Source organism: Buteo buteo, chromosome 16 (genome assembly GCF_964188355.1).
Source record: "Buteo buteo chromosome 16, bButBut1.hap1.1, whole genome shotgun sequence".
In the NCBI taxonomy this organism is placed as follows: domain Eukaryota; kingdom Metazoa; phylum Chordata; class Aves; order Accipitriformes; family Accipitridae; genus Buteo; species Buteo buteo.
In genome coordinates this window covers 11,889,902-11,907,088 of record NC_134186.1, presented here as the reverse complement: position 1 = coordinate 11,907,088, position 17,187 = coordinate 11,889,902, and the positions used below count along the sequence as shown (strand labels likewise).

General features: G+C 38.0%; 1 protein-coding gene across 3 annotated transcripts in view; it reads right to left on the bottom strand.

Annotated features, from left to right (window-relative positions):
* Nucleotides 1–17,187, bottom strand: part of AP2A2 (adaptor related protein complex 2 subunit alpha 2) — a 48,707-nt gene that overhangs the window by 11,178 nt on the left and 20,342 nt on the right. For 2 of the 3 annotated variants that reach the window (XM_075047874.1, XM_075047872.1), the window contains exons 3-14: nucleotides 13,677–13,819; nucleotides 12,849–13,042; nucleotides 10,319–10,448; nucleotides 9,230–9,331; nucleotides 7,644–7,752; nucleotides 6,989–7,139; nucleotides 6,385–6,553; nucleotides 5,098–5,235; nucleotides 3,605–3,787; nucleotides 2,485–2,582; nucleotides 2,080–2,311; nucleotides 1,064–1,237 (exon numbers count right to left, since the gene is read on the bottom strand). In XM_075047874.1, the coding sequence (XP_074903975.1) occupies nucleotides 1,064–1,237; nucleotides 2,080–2,311; nucleotides 2,485–2,582; nucleotides 3,605–3,787; nucleotides 5,098–5,235; nucleotides 6,385–6,553; nucleotides 6,989–7,139; nucleotides 7,644–7,752; nucleotides 9,230–9,331; nucleotides 10,319–10,448; nucleotides 12,849–13,042; nucleotides 13,677–13,819 (1,823 nt within the window). The remainder of the gene's footprint in view (nucleotides 1–1,063; nucleotides 1,238–2,079; nucleotides 2,312–2,484; nucleotides 2,583–3,604; nucleotides 3,788–5,097; nucleotides 5,236–6,384; nucleotides 6,554–6,988; nucleotides 7,140–7,643; nucleotides 7,753–9,229; nucleotides 9,332–10,318; nucleotides 10,449–12,848; nucleotides 13,043–13,676; nucleotides 13,820–17,187) is intronic. The other variant, XM_075047873.1, reaches the window with a different exon arrangement.

Here is a 17,187-nt window from a genome sequence, read left to right as displayed (position 1 = left end):
TGCAGTATAACACAAAAATTCCCTGGCAAAACAATTTTCAGAAACCAGCTGGTAAGAACTACTGAAAAGAAACAGTTGGAATTCCAATTTGAAATATATATATTCTTGGCTAAGCTAGGGTCACTAACATAGCAGAGTTTTACGTGGCTGTAACTCGTAAAGTGAAGCTCAAAGCATAATGCAATTTTAACTGCCAGTCACCTCAGTCAATTTGGCATGCAAAGAAAATTTGGCAACTTTTCTGCTGGAAAGGTATTTCTGTCCATTCAAAGATGTTACACTTGGAACATCTGCTCTTACACACTGCAATAACTAAGAGTTAAAGGATTATGCTTTAACAAACTGGGCAGGGAGTGTGCTACAGTATTTCCTCATCTTAGGTAGTCTACTACTACATCTCAAATGTAATTACAAGTTATGCTAGTCATTAAAACCAGAAACAAGTATTACATTATGGGAACAATTCATCCTACTAGCTTTAACTGACAACAAAATGAGAAGTTTCAGCTCAGAATAAATAAGCCTGTGGCCTTGTCTACCATAACTGAACTCAAACAGTACTGTCAAATAAACAGTAACAACATTACATTGATTTAAGGACACCTATGTTAAGTGTTGTCCACTTCTAGTAAAAACAGTAACAACCCAAAACAAGATGCAAAATATCTACCATGTTAGACAAAGCAGAGCAGACGACACTTCGAAATTCAAGTTACTCCCTTTAAATATGTTAAATTTTATCATCTCACCTTCACTGCAATTTCACCAGCAAGGAAATTCCCATTTCTAAGTTAACAGCAGTATATTTCAAAGTAACAACGTAAAAGCAATTTTTTTAGGCTGCAGATAATTTGTCCCCATTTACATACGATTTCCAAAGCAAAATTGCATCCAAGCATGCGGTGGGGGGAAAGCAGCTGTATGTTCCCCTGCTACTTTAGAGCAAACACCCATAGTCTTAAAACTTGAGATGAGAAGTTTTAAACCCCTAAAAAGCCACCTTAAGGTTCTTTTCTCACTTGCACAGTGTCTGAATTAGTGAAATAACAGCTTTTCAACTCACAACAGCACTGGCATTGACAGAGGCAGGTTCAGCACTTCCATTCATATCAGAGCTCCTCTCCTTTTTGATCTCTTCCAGGTCAGTAACTGTGCCCGGGCCTTTCTTCTTCTTGAGTTTCGCCAAAATAGAAGATTCTCTCTCTGGAAAGGGAGGCATTTCTTCCAGCACTGTAGCCTTATCACAGAAAAAATGTATTAGTTAAACTTACAGAAAAAGTCAAACCAGCTTCTGAGTCTTTGAAGAGATACACCCTTATAGATTGCATAAGGAAAGAGCAGAAGTAATTATCCACACAGAAGACAACTATGCAGTTTATTGTACAGTGATGGAGTAGACTTGCTTTAAAAAAAATATTTTTTTTAAACTTTCTGAAGTCCTCCCAAAGCAGTTGTTTAAGAGAACAGGAGCATATCACTTCGCTGGTACAGTGCTATTAAATTAAATAAAAAAAAAAGAAAAGAAAAAAGAAAAAAGATCATAGTAGACCTAATGGTCCTTAAGTCAAACAGTCCCAGACTGAAACCATAGAAGACTACCCAAGGATCTAGTCAGACCTAAGCATTCATTAGCTGTCAAGACTAAGTGTGCCATGCTCTGCATCAGGTTAAAACACTGTAAACTTCGAGACAAAAAAAAAAAAAAAAAAAAAATCAGCACAATTACAAGTTTCCTGCCTACTATCAAGCAAGCCTTCAAAACAGAGCACTAGCTTTTTGGTATCCGAGTACTGTAGGACCACGTACTACATCAGCTTTCACTGGCTTCCCAGCTCCAGATTAGCATGCTTCAACAGTCATTTGTCCCACTAAAGCAATAACAACTTCGGTTTTAGCTCTAAATTAAAGATGACTGTAGCTGAACTAGCTAGATTAAAAGAATCAGTGCCCACATTATGGATCCCTAATCCTGCAATAATATTTCTGAGCAATCAGGTAAGGTTTAGTGGAGTTTACTTGTTGACAGAAGACACAGCTAAAGAGTTCTGCAGAATTAAAAAAAATAACCTTTATACCTACCAATATATCAGTACTGGCAATAGTACTGAGCCTCAAATACTCAACAGCTCTCTGCTGCAACTCAACATCAGCATTCTTTAGCTGACTGTCACTGCGCAATACATCTTGAATGGTAGTTTTGATTTCTGGAAACAGGTTCACAAACTTGATGTAGGTAGACAGAAGCAGAGCTCTGGTAGGAACACTACACAGATGAAACTTGGAATGTAGCAAGTTGAACTGGATGAGGGGACTTAAGATGGGAAGAAAAATAATTTGTTCAGTTTTTGTAGACATGGTAATTCTTAATGCATTACTATCTAGAGCTGAATCTTTGTTAACTGGCCTTTAGGAATATTAAATAGACATTAGATCCTTTACAGAAAGTGTTACTACTTCAATTCAGTATTTTAGAAGGCGTTTTACCTTGATCTTGGATCACCTGCTATCAAATTTCCAAATTCTCCCAAGATGTAGCCACCTACTTTTACAAGATTCTCATGGCATGCTGGAGCTTGAAGGGCCTGTAAGAACACATTAAGAGTCATCAATCTGTAGTGTATCAAAAAAAAAAATTTTTTCTGTCACTTCCATGTCCAGTTTCCTAGTCTACATTCCTGTAAGAGACCATAGGTCTAGGCACTACAGAGCATTTACGAGAAAAGCATGATAGGTGGTATGACTTTATAGAAGAATCTCCAACATAAGTATTACTTGCTTAAGAGCACTCTTAAGCCCATCTAGCAGCACTGTGGACTTCTGAGGACAGATACAACTGCTTAGGTTAACCCTTACATCTTTAGGGGTGTCAGAAGGATGTTAATATACTTAATTTAAACCTTGCAGGAATGTGCTGAAGTTGTCCAAGACAAAAATACTGTCTTTGAGTATGAAGAAACACATAGCAGGGATGAGTTCTGAAAGTCAGCTTAAATATTTAGTAAAGAAAATTAAGTAGAAAGCCCATATGAAGAATCCAAATAAAGTCAGAGCAACAAGACCAGACATTTGAAAGTGTTCTCCTTTGATAGCTCAAATTCCAGTTTTATCAGATCCTGAACACAATGAATGGGTATATGCTTCCAGAAGGATTATCAAGTTATCATTTTGAGTGTTTTGGATTCCTGCATGCAGAAAACTTTAATAAAAAAGGCAAAATAGCCACCCTGTAAAAGGCTTCTATTTGTACTACATTTCAGTAATTTTCCAGGTAATGCAATTTCCTTACTAAGCCATCCAATCAATGCCATCCACCAAAATAACAAAAAACCCAGCATAACACACCCTGCCCTCCCTCACCAAAACCAGAACAGTACCAGGTGTAGTCTACATTAAGCCAGATAAGCTTCTCAACTTAATACAGTCACTGGCTCTGAAAATCTATGATGCTAGTCTTACAGAAAGCTTCAGCAGCATTTTGTGAAATATTCAGGATCATATTTCTCCTCCTCCCTAACATGGGGAAGCACACACACTTGCTAGATCATGTGGTGTTTACTTAATTCCTACCTCATTTTGAAAGTGAATTGAAAGCATTTATTCTTACCTCAAAAACAGTCTTTGCTGCATACCCTTGAACATCATCCCTGTTGATGACAATCTGAATAACTCGATACCATACTTCTTCACTAACATAGTCACCAGCAATGCGAATCAGATTCAAGATTGTATCCACATACCAAGTATAATCCACTGCATACTTCTCAGCTAGAATTGCAACTTTGAGAACCTGAATACACATAAAAGAGAATAAAGGTTGACTAGCTTCTACTATAAGCTGTGTATCAAGATTCACTTTCATATACACCTAGTGATACCCCACGGTAGCCCAGAAGCCTCAGCTTCAAATGCATCAGCTTGGTCACTTGCTCCCACAGTTAAGGTGAAAGATGAACATTTAAATTCTGTGCCAGAACACACCAGTTGCCAGGTACCTAATGATTTCCCCATAATGCATTCAAATATGTTGCATCTGTGGCTTTTCAACTGTGTACCTAAGCAATCAAGAGCAATTTATTGAACATTTTTTGTTTGCTATAAAACCACCATCTAAACCATCACTGAGACAGGACCAAATAGGAAACTGGAGACCTCTAAAAGAAAAAGAGTAGAAACTCAAGCTAGCATAGACAGACCAGAGTCTCCAAAATATAGCATGACCTGAAAAAGTCAGCTAAGATTTCTATATCCTGAAGCAAACAATCAGCACAGAAAGAGACATCCACATAATTTGTTATCAGTTGCATTTATACTGACCTATTCTTTTAAGAGTAGTAAATTAACAGAATGCAATTCACATTATCTGCCACATCAGGGTAGATTGCCAACAGCAACAGGACAGCACAAGAGGTAACTCAACACTGTATTCTATGTTAACTTCTTCACTCAAGAAACTTCAGCACTTAACTAAGCTAAATAATTACCATAAGTACAGGTTTTGGCTACCATTCTAAGAAGGCTTTTAAGTGAGTATTTCAACTCTTGCATTTTTTTTTCCTGCTGGGAAGGAGATAGTTATCATGCCTCTCTTTTAGCTGATTATAAGGTATTGTTTTGGGGGATCCTTAGACTGAAAGTTGTCACAGCATACACAGTATGAAGTTCTACCTACAAATAAGTATTTATCACACTAATTTTCGAAGCTATTAAAGAGTTGACTAGAGTAGAACATAACCCTCAGATCTAGAGATTGGATTTGCTCAAGCATTGATAAAATTCACTTTACTTTCTATGTGCAACACCCTGAGACCAAGATTAGTTTTTAAAATTCCTAGTTTCCAAGGGGTTCCCCGCCCCATTACTTTAATTTAAATGAAGAACATTCTTTGCTATTAGACTACAAACTTAGGGTTTGGGGTGGGGGGTTGGTTGGTTTTTTTTGTTTGTGTGGTTTGGTTTTTTGTTTGTTTGGTGGTTTTTTTTTTAAACCACCATGAAAAAGAATCTTTATCACAGACTGTGCAGCATCCCAATCAATAAATGATACATATGGTGCCAAAGCCAGCTATGAAAAAACTTAAGGAAACACAAATATCTCACAATTTCTTCTCTAATGGAATAATCAGCAGTCTCCAAGTAATTCAGCATTTCAGCCACAATCTGTTGGGCATTGCTTCGGTCACACATTGCGTACAGGAGATCTACAGCTCTTTGTCGCACACTTACATCTCTTTCAGTCTGCAAAAGGACACACAGCAAAAGGTAAAGATGATTTAATCTGTATTGGGAAAGCACATGCAACTTACTGAAGAGATGAAACTTACTATAATCCATAGTCAAATTCAAAACAAATGCATTTTCATAATCCTTCAGATGCACAATGAACTTGGATACGCCCTTTACAGAAGCTATGAGTTTTTCATGTTATTCTCACTTTCAGTCACCCAGAAAGAGGTCACTGGAGACTCAGACAGCTTCCTGCTTTTAGATAATATTACAAAAATTCAAATCATCAGGTTTTCTTTCTATAGTATATATATTCAAATCTGTGCAAGTGATGAAAGGAAGGAGGAGTTTGTACAGAATACTCCACTGCTACCCTAACTAGGGTGAATGAGTTTGTGATGCACTGGGTAACTGGCACCACTGGCCACAGATGCACTAATAAATGGCTGAAATTGTCAAATTGTCACCAGGCCAATGAGCAATTAGCTACCTGCAGGTTTAGTGTTGGGCTTGCCTTGTATCAACAGAAGCCCAGCTAGAACAGATAGGTACTTTAAAGTTAGACAAATGTATTAATATGCTACAGCATGAGCTTGGAAGAAAACATGTAAACACTGAAGTGTACAAGTAAATTTACATGCAAATTAGTATTCCTCTTTCGACTTCTGCTTTTTCACATAAACATGGCCTGGGAATGTGTCTTTCCGGTTTCTTGACTTTCTGATTCTGCAGTGGAAGTTGATCTGCTCTACTGCTCCCCATCACCTGCTGCAGTGAAGGAACAGTGTCTGACACCAGCAAGACAGTAATAAAACGAAGTCTTCCCAGCATTCTGTTTTGAAATTCCATGTTTTGAAGGAATTATTCATCTTCAGTCTACAGCTTGAGGAGATACCAAAGTGTTACAGGGGCCAACATCTACAAGTATTAGATTTACTAGTCAACTGCAGAAATAAACTGAAGCTGACCTCTATCATTGCCAGCACAGCAAGATTTTGCAGGATTAAGCTAAAGACCTAAAGCAGACTTCTGAGAATAACTCATTTGGTCCCCAAGTGTTATTAGCTTAACTGGGGACAGGGGCTTGGGGCAGTGGGGGAGAGGGCATTGAGATAGGGGAGAAGACAACACTCAAAACAGACTGCACAATTAAATATTTACCTTCAATGCATTGATAACTGTTTCTATGTGTGTTTTCACAGCCTCATGTGAGAATTCAGAGCTGGCAAGCGTGCACATGCTTTCCAGTGCTAGGTAACGCAAATTAGTTTCTCGGTGCTGCAAGAACTGACCTAGCTGGTTACAGGCACGGACTAGTAGATTTGGCTCACTGCACAGAACAGGAGAGAAAGTGAAAGTGTTAAAAGCAACAGGTTTGAGAACACCAAATACAGAATACTATTTCTGCAGTGGAAATTTCTTAAAATGCCTCCAAGTGTCTGCTAGAACACCCCACCAGTGAAACGACACTGTGAGCCCTGCTCAGACACTGTGAGCAAATAATCTTTGTTGGATTAGAGTGGTAGGGTCAATAAAAAACACAAAAAAAAGCAGCAAGAAAAAGCAATAAAAAAAAATATGCTGACAGCGACACAGTTCATTAATACTGTTCAGTTCCATTGCTGTGGATGTGTTCCAATCTAGCGAGCAACTTCATATTCTGCTCCCCATCCCCCCCAGTAAAATTTCATTTAGTGTTCAAGACAAAGCCACAGCTTTTCACATTAAAAAATCCTCTCATAATAGAATTATTCTCACAGCTCACCTGTCATGATGTATAATTAAACTTATTGCCTCAAACAGCACAGCATTCTTTGCATTTGAGTGTTGTACTTTTTTGGACTTTGGTGGCTCCTGCGCTTTGTTAAGAATAGTTTCCAGGCATTCTGTTAGACGACCACGTACCGCAGGGTCTTCTGGAGAAGAAGAAGCCATTGGACAACTTCATTTTGCTCAACACCTTAATCCCTACCTTAGGCCTTCCACCTTGCTAAATCTGAATAAACTGAAGTATTCTGATACATTAAAAACAGTTCACCTTCCCCCAACATACAGTCAGCAAAAGAATTCTAAGCCACAGTTCTATTTGGGTGAGAACAAAAGCCAAATGTGATCTGCGCTATAATATATGTCAAGGTTTTAATATAGTTGATAACATTAAAGAATGTTTAAAATAGCAGTTGCAACTTGTTTGTAAGATGCACACTGGTTTGACACTTTGCTTTAAGCTATGTGGCCTTTTGAATTATGTTGTGTTTAATTTTAACAGTCTGAAACACTCAAGAGTACGGACTTCAGCATCCTTGTCTTCAAGACAATGTGCTTGCACTTCAAGTTATGATAACACTATGGCACAATAGCTGTTTGGAAATAGGGTACTGCATAAAAAGAGATGACCGCTGTTGTGATTTGTGCATTACCTGGAGGTGGGTAGCACTGTAACAGCCTCAGAAGTTTCACAGATAACCAAGGAGCAGGAACAAAGTAGTATGTATAGTCCTGAAGATCTGTTGATGCAGAAGTTACGATCTGTAAAATAAGCAGACGGCATGTCAGCCACTGAAGTTAAGTGATGTGCAATCATGAGAAGGAGCCAAAGAACACTGTAGGTCACCTCTGACAGAGGCTTACAAAACTATGTCACTAGCAATGTTTAATTCAGTAGATTAATTAGGTGCAAGTTGTCATACTACAAGTATACCATCAAGTTCCCTAGTAATAGTAATTCAGTTTTACAGATACAGTAGTCTAGGAAGTCTCTTATTGAAAGCACACTTGCTTTTCTTAGGAATGAAGATTACCATCTTGTTAACACCAAAACGTTTAACCAGAAGCTTGACTTTCTTTGGTTCAGCAATTCATGGATTCAGCCAACAGAAAGCCTAAATACAGTGTTATAGTTGACTGCTGATAAGTGAACTTGGAATCCAAGCACAAGATACTACGACAACTAAAGCAGAAGGACCAACTGACACCTTCAGTAACATTCAACACTGCAGAGCAAAGAACAGATAGCTTTCCCAGAAGAAGTTTATACGCATAGTGAAGCGTGCTAAGGATTAGATTAGGTTTCAGATGAAGTACCCCTCTTCATGCATTTCTTTTCCCCCTTTGATTCTAGGATAAGCGTAAGTTTGGCACTGGCTTTGCTCAAAGAAACTATCTGATTCTTGCTGCTCCATTACAGAACAGCTATGCACTTCCTTCAGCACTCCCTTGCTTTTAAGTATTGGACAAAATCTTCATATTTGAAAATAAATTAAATTTCTCTGCACTACAAGTAATTTTGGGTATAATACCACATAAATCTGGGTCTAAAATACATTTGTGAAGTACTATCCTCCCACATCTTGCATACTTTCTGAAAGACAAAAATCAAACAAAACCATATGTAAGTTTTCCAGCATGAAGATGCTAACTTACTAAAATGTCTCTCCACTCCTCCCTGCACCTCCTACTCTTGCTTAACCCCCTACACCCATTTACAGAATATCAAATGCTTATGATTATTAACCTCACAGCAGCTCAAAAGAGGGAGAAGGGAAGAAGATTCATCTTATAAGAAGCTTAAAGTTAAAAGTACAGGCTGTATTTCTGAGGGTTCTGTGCAGAAGTTTGCAGGATCAGTCTTTGATTCAACTACTCTTTGGTGTTACAGTAACATAAAGTGAGGATTAAATACTCAACTGCATCATGAGGATCCTTTCAAATACAAGTAGGTGAGAGAGGAAGACATGTTTTTGCTACATAAACTTGGAGCATAGCAAGGATTACACCAAGAAAGTTTGAGCAAGCTAATACAGTCTTCTACCCTTGTAAACAACAAGTGTTAAAAAAGGTTAACTGAACCAGCTATATGAAGTGAAATTGAATAATCTTCACTTTTAATGGTACACTAAAGTAATCTGACCTAGAAAGCTGAATAAATAAGCAACAGTAAGCTAACCTAGAAAGCTGAGTAAATTAAGCAACAGTAAAGTATTATCAGGGTTATCATTGGACTCACTCTGCTTAATCTAGACACTGCCAAGGAGACTGAAGTTTTAAACTCTTCTGGGTTCTTCTGTGCCAAAGTGGTTATCAGACTTGTAGCTGCAGTAACCACACCCTGGAAAAAAAAAAACCCAATACGTTAGACTTTGTACCAGTTTAAGATGCTGCCCATTAACACCTTTCACTTCAAGTATTTTTTGATATACAACAAAACTAAGTTTATCCCCACGACAAAGCCCCACATTAAAAAGCCCTTTATTTGGCTAGCAGCTAGACTAATTACACATCTTCAAAATCCAACAGGATTTTCAACAGCATGATACTGCCATGCTTGTAGAGCATTTAATGCTATTTTTGTATTAGCTTTGTCTCATATTTGGATATTACATCTAAAATTACAGAGAGCTATATTTAAATAAAGCATGGATGCAAATTGTCTTATTACACAAGAGAAGCATGAGTAGAAAAAATAGGATGCAGCAGATCATCCAGGAAAGAATTCTGATAACCCAACATGAAGAGAGGGCTTTGTATAACACAAACATTTATACTACTGCAGACTAAAGCACTCTTATTACTGCTGAAGCACAAGTCTTAATGGCCTTACTTTATCAAAGTAACTAGACAGAGGGAAAAAACAAGAGACTCTTATCTAGAAGAACAGGTTTTTCTGAACCAGCAAGATAAGAATGACAACATGGATACCACAGGACAAGGAAGTCCAAGCACTAACAAATCAGGCCTCGCATTTTTTGTGCAGGTCTAGTCTTAAAAGGCCTAGGAAAATTAGTATTAAGCCTATGCAATATGACTTAGGATCACAAGGTACAAGGTTAATTTAGTTACAGCCAGAGCAGAAGAACTTGTGCGTACCATTCTTATATCTCCAAGAAAAAGGTAGGTAAACAAAGCTTTATTTAAAATTAATATAGATAGCAACTAAAAAGGGACAACTCCTTCCATTTCCTTCTGCAAGCCTGAAGAAAACAGCAAACCACTTGCTTGCAAGACTCAAGAAGAAATAAATTAATAGTGTATTTAACAGCAGAAGTGACATCATTCTCTATAAATAGGCCCAAGAAGCATAATGAAGCTGATTTACCAAGTGCTGGTCATTGAGGAGATGCACCACTCTAGACGTCCAATCTCCCATGGGGACAAGGTCAGGAGAAGTTCTATATAAACGGAGCAAGCATAAGGCAGCACTCTGCTTCACACTATCCATAGTATCTCTGCAAGACATAAATATGGATTTAAAATACAGTGGTTAAGTCACAGCAATACTTGCAGGCCAGCACTATGCTAGTATTTGTGCTGACTCAGCATCCCTAGCCAGGTAGCATCTTTCCAACAGAAGTTGAAACATTAAATTCATTAAATTCTTCCTTTGTTACAGTATTTTTTGTTCTTAGTTTTGTCCAGTAAGTGTAACTAGTCAAGTTTTCAACCATTACATAAGTCTAGTAGCCTCTATAATGATTCTTTGTATCTTAGAGTGACATTTCACATCTTTTTATCATAACTGAAAGTTCATCATTAGATAAGCACAAGCTCATCTAATCAGGAGCACAAGCTGCTTCCAAACTGACTCAAGTCAAACAGTTAAGGTACACTACATTATGCATGTGACCAAAGCTGGATCTCCTAATAGGTCCTGTGTATCAGATACAAATCATTAACTGCTCAACAGCTTCAGTACCTACAGCTAGCATGCAAGTCAGCTTGCTATCACCAAGCATGCAACCCACAATTCTATTCACCTTGCCATCCATGCTGCTGGCACAGAAATGGACCATTTTAAGAGCAGCCTGATACTATTCTAGTTCAGTGAACTCCCTTTCACAAAGTGGTCAATTAAGCATTTTGTATGTTGCACAAAGAGCTAAAAAATATACAGAGCATTAGCATTGATAGTTTTAAGAGGCAATTTATACTGTGCAATCTTGGTTAAATGTTCAGAAACCTCTACATCCCCAGTAGAAGTTCAGTCCACCTATTCTTCATGAATTTACCAGTTTTCCATAGGATGCAACTGTACCTCGGTTAAAATAAACAACAAACCAACCTATTCATTCCCTCCCCATCCTCTCTCTCTCCAATGTACATTCAAGCAAAGGGAGCTACACTAAAGTTGCAAGTGTAACTAACTGCTGATTCTGCATGGGTCACTTAGATATAACATATACACATACACGTTTTATATATATATTCTCTTAGAAATGCAGAAGAATGAGGCCCTGAAGGCTGATCGCAGAACATAAACACAGCTCAGAGTTCAAACAAGTCTGAACTGAAGGTGCTGCGCTCTGTCTATGATTGATAACCCTAAGGGAAATTTTTGGAACTTTTTAAGGTTAGCTTATTAAAATCCCTGACTCATCACTGCAATGTTGTTTCCACCATGCTACATGGAGAATAGCACCTGGCAAGGGCAGTGCAGGACAAGACAACAAGCCTGACAGGGCTCCAGAACATGTCACCTCTAAACCTGCACCCTTGCATAGGGAATTCCATGTCTAAGAAAGGTAGAATTATGGGTTAGATTCTCCCCCATTTCCTCTACTAGGCCAGACCCATACTGAACATCAGGTGCCAGCTGCTTATTCTTCTTTTACTGGCCCATACTACATTTCAGCTCTGCAAAATAGTAAGTGTTCAAGCGTGGCATTATAGAGACACTATTTCAAGAATTCAGAAGTCTTTCCCAAGACTTTTGCCACAACTAGATATCACGTTATATCCTTCCTCTTGTCGCCAACTCAGACAGTGCACACAATAGACACAGTCAGAGTTAGTGTTGCATAAGCAAGCACAATTCCAACGTTTACAAGCTCCAGTGCTTGACATTTAGAGTATTAATACATGAATATAAAAAAGTAACATGTTGTGCAAGAACTGTAAGACATTAGTTTGTTATAAAACAAGAACCATGCATATTGTAAAACACTTAATATCCGTAAGAGTTTAAATGCACTGTTTGCACTTGGACATTTTAAGTTTCAAAATAAATTAGCCCTGCAATCACAAGTTTCATTTTAGATTTACTTCACTAGAGTTCCAAACATTTGCCAGGTCTGTTTAGAGACTCCTAGCTATACAAAGGTAAAGTCAGAAAGTTGGTGGTGACTATTTGCCATTTACAGCAATTGCTGTTTACATGGCTAGTAGAGGAAGAAAGCAAGCTCACACAACAGAATATTCTCACATTCCTTATGAAGTCAGGACCATTTAAAGAGCAGCTTCAGTTTATAACAAAATTTGTAGTATAAACATCTGTTTAGGTTCATTTATTTGTTCTTTGCATCAGGAGAGATAAAGGAAGTAAAACATACACATTTCAGGGGAGTTCACTGTCACACATTTAAACAGAACAGAAACAGGATCAAAACGAAGCTGTAAAAGCCTATTCAAGATACTGATATAGTCTTAATTTCCATGTTGTATTTGTATGCTTATACAAGCAATGCCATGCTCAGGTATATCAAATTATCTGCAGTTACTGGAAATTGTCACTATTTGTGCTGCAAGCCCACAGCTGTATAGCTTTAAGCATGGATTAAGCTGCTGCAATGGAACCGAGTTGCTGAAAAGGCTTATCAGTGTTATATTTGAAGGAGGCATGTCATACCTACCCAGCTACAAGTATTTTTGGAATTTCTCCAGCAAATGCTTCTGCCATCTCCCGGCTACCCACATTAGCGATACAATGCAGAGCAAGTCCCATGAAGGTGGGGTTGCGGCTGGCCAGATCATTCTTGATCGCATTGTTTATTAGGCGAATCAGCTCACTGTTAGAGTTCACTAGTACGGAGATGAAGAGATATCCCTGTGATTCAGAAAAAGGAAAATGAAAATCGAATTTAGCTGACTTAAATTATGTTTTCTGTTAATGCCACAAGTAATTCTTTGGGACGTACAGTTCTGGCAGAAATAGCTATTTTGGCAGATATAGTTATTTAGATAGCAGAGCGAAGGCTAGAAAGATTAAGTAAAGTAAACAAAAATGATAAGTTTAGTGTTACCCTAATTTATCAGTTTTTAAGTGTTCCATCAATTTCACCATATACTCAAAAGATCATTTTAAATGAATGGGAGCAAATCAAGAACTTGGCTTATTATTCAGACACTAGTAGGTTACATGTACCTGATAAACACAACCTTACCTAGAAAGATTTAAAGAGACATTCTGAAAATTAAAAGGTTATTTACCTTTTAATGTAAGACTCAAGGCAGTTTCTTAACAAGAGTAATAATTTTATGCAGAGTGCACATATCAGCTTTTACAATTAGTACAAGATTCCCTGTGCACAAAAGTGGTTAAATTTCAGAATCACTGCTAGATCTAAAGTAAGGCTTTAAGATGGGGTCAGGGGAATGAAGCAAAGTCCTTTACAGACTATCCAGCTGAGGCAGAATATTAGACAGAATAGCTTATCTTTTATAGAGACTGAATTACTCACAATTTGTTTCTCTGTATATCTATTGGAACTGAGCAGGTTTACAGCCTCCATGTGACCAAAGTCAATGTCATGCCCCAGGAGAAAGATGAAAAGCAGTTTGCAGACATATTTTTTCTTACTGTAACCATCCAGAGCCTTGTCACCTGGAAAGCAAGGAAACAAAGAACAATTAAGCCTGTATTGTTCCTATACCTGGCTCCCCCACTCCTCAGTTCCACTGAGGTACCCTCATCATATCTTACAGTAACAAGACTGAACAGCTGTACCTAGCACGAACTGAGTTGTACTGAGGGACAAAACAAGGGTTCAGCTATTGCCATACTTGAATTTCACAAATTTTAAGTGTATTATTTCAGCTTTTATTCACTCCACAGTGAGCAAAAAGCTAAATATATCCACTTATCTCTGACTTAAAGGACTGTAAGTCTTCACATCATTTTTGTGCTAAACACATGAAAGTTATCACAAACCATCATCAACAGGTGCCAGACAATCAAACAACTCCTGCATTTTAAAAAAAATTATTCCCAGTCATACAATACAGGTAGCTTGTAGCTCTTCCTAATGATCTGAGACAGAAAAATGCATAACTGAAAAAGCTGAGCTGTTACTGAATCAACAAGACATTCACATGATTAAATATTTATCTAAATCTGAAATTAATTTGTAAGGAAAAAAACCACCAAAACCTGAAGCTTTTAGTGTTAATTCCATTTCCCATTATCTAGATACTAAAGGACAGTCATGACGATGCTATCAGCTAGTCCCTGAATTATCCTGCTATGTCCTTGAAGTATTTTCTTGCTAAGAAGCAGTACATATGTGTTTACCCAATTTTGGCTTTCCCATTTCTGTTAAGAGCAGCTATATGTCTACCATACAGGTTCTCTTGTTCAACCAGTTATCAAACCTTTATCACAGTAAAAGGTCTTAACACACTTCCTGAAGTGCACCACAGTAAAGAACTCAGTAGCAACAAAATAAAACAGTAAGTCTTTTTAAAAAGATAGAATGATAGAGCTATATCCCAAAGTACTGAAAAAAACGCATGAAATGAGAATACCACAAGAGCTTTAAAGCATTTGTAAAATGAAAGTATTCACAATTATTTCAGTTTTAGAAGAAAAATGCACCCTAAATAGGTTTAGCCTTATGTTGTAGGACTGCTGTATTTTAGAAGCTTGTAAAAGCTATGTGGAACAGTACAGCAGCTTACAGCTCCTCAAGCAGACAACTTCTTTTCCTGAAGAAAAGGGCATGTGAACATATACTTTTTGCACAACATTCTCTCCCTACCCCAAATCAAGAGATAAAGGAGTATCCACTAAATCAGGCAAGCCTGAATGCTAGCGAGTTCAGTCAGGGTAATAAAATTTTGATAGATGCTGCTGCCTAAAAGGCTATATAAGCACCTTAGCCTCTGCACTCTGGGCCCAGAATAACTAGTCTGTCAGATCAGTGTGTATTCCTTAGTGATGGGCAAGTTCAGCCAGAATAGTACTGCATAAAGTAAAGCTTAAATAAGATATCCCTAACTCATTGCCCTTACCAAAAAAGCTCAAAGATGCTTTTTTAAAACAAACAAACAAACCACAATTCTGATTTATGTAGTATGCAGCTAAATATTTAATACAGAATCTTAGTAGTATAGAAGTTTCTCCTTTGTCCTTCTCATCCACTGGTGCGGAAGCAGGTTTGATTTCTCATGCCACATGCATCTACAGCTCCCATAGATTTCACACTACACTCACTGACTGTATAAAAACAACAGAAACCTTATCACTATAAGCTTATAGTTTGTGAAGGAATGAGCACTACCATCAATGTGTGAAGCTATGTAACATTAGTGAACTAAGAGAAAGCATACTGGCACGCTGAAGTAGACAATGATAAAAAGTTATGCCTACAGGCTGCAACTATGCATTTTGGGGGGTTGCTTTCTGTTTCGACTCTAGAAACTTCTATTATTTAGTTTTATTTCAACTGAGAAAACAAATTTAAGCACATGACTGCCATTTTAATATGGACAAGGATACCCTTCAAATCTGAGTCTTTAGACACCCTTCATTTGAGGGGTTTGGTTGTTGGCTTTTTTTTTTTTAACCAGCACAGACAGCATATCAGTTACCAACAAAAAGAAGCTTTACCTTCAAGCTATTTTTATGCTGTGCAAAGAAAAGTTGCCTTCAGGTCCGTACCACCAAAGCCAATACACGTCACATTTTACTTAGATACATGAAGGAAGTGTTACTGAAGATACTCATGACAGTGAAATGCTGCTATACTGGATCCTCTGACAACAGCCAGCTCTGCAGAAAGCTGCCCAAAGACATGTTTTCTTTAAGTCACATTTACAGTTTGCTGCCATAACACTATTTTCCTGCTGAGCCAGCAAACAAGTCCAGGGCAGTATGCTTTACTAGACATCTGAATTAACATTAGGGAAAAACAGAGGGAGACATCCAGATTTGGGGGGAGAAAGTCTGGGGTTGGTTTTTTTTCCCCCTTCTTTGGGACCAATATGGCCAGAGGGAAGAGTAGATATTCAGCCATGCCAGCCTATCTGCTGTGGCCTTCAAACTATGGCTTGAGCAGCAGATGAACAAAGTCTTCTGTATTTATAACAGGGGAAATAATACCTCCTGTTATATTATTTTCCCAAGAAAACGGTACTCAAGAGCAGAAGCTTCTTCCCATCCCATCACGGTAGGGAGATGCAGATCAAAGACAGCTTGCTTCCTTAGGAGAGGCAAGAAAAAAAAATTAGAGGAAAAGGCAAAGTGACAGCTTTAGTTTTTAAACATTTTTCAGCTACTTAAGAAAAGTTTCTACAAGCTCTTAGGATTTGACTTTCAATTGGTCTTCTGCACAAGATCTGGAAGGAAAAGAAATAATCAGTGAACAAACCGGGGGCACGGGGGGCTTTATATTACTTGGCAATAAGAACATGCCAACTCATGACATGACAGCTGTTTGCAGGTGACTGACTAAAGGAACAGGTGATGCTGGATACCATTACCAGATACTATTATGATTCACAGAAGGGGACACTAAATAAGCTGAATCCATTTTAGTCAGTGTTCCTCTACTGGATGAGATCTACACAGTTGAGGACTTGCTATGGTATTTAATAGCATTCACACAATTAGTTGCTTCTCTGAGATACAAATACACAAAAAGGCATCAGAAAGCAGCTTCCACAGAAACTTTACCGTAAGTGAAAACCCCAACCAGTCTCCAAGACTGGAGTTCCTAGGAGTCCGAGATTGAACTGCAGCTGCCTGTTAGCGTACAATCCATCAGCAATACACAAAAGTCACAAGTATAAACCCTATTCTCTCATCTTCTCAAATGATGCTGGCGTTGCCTTTGTGAGATCAGAAGAGAAAAGGGAGTATAGAACACTGCAACCCAATTGCTTAATGAAGAACATAAGCATATGAAAGTATGTATACTCTAAACCACATTGACTTTCACAACAAAGTATCTTATAAACTTAAGCCAAGTAACA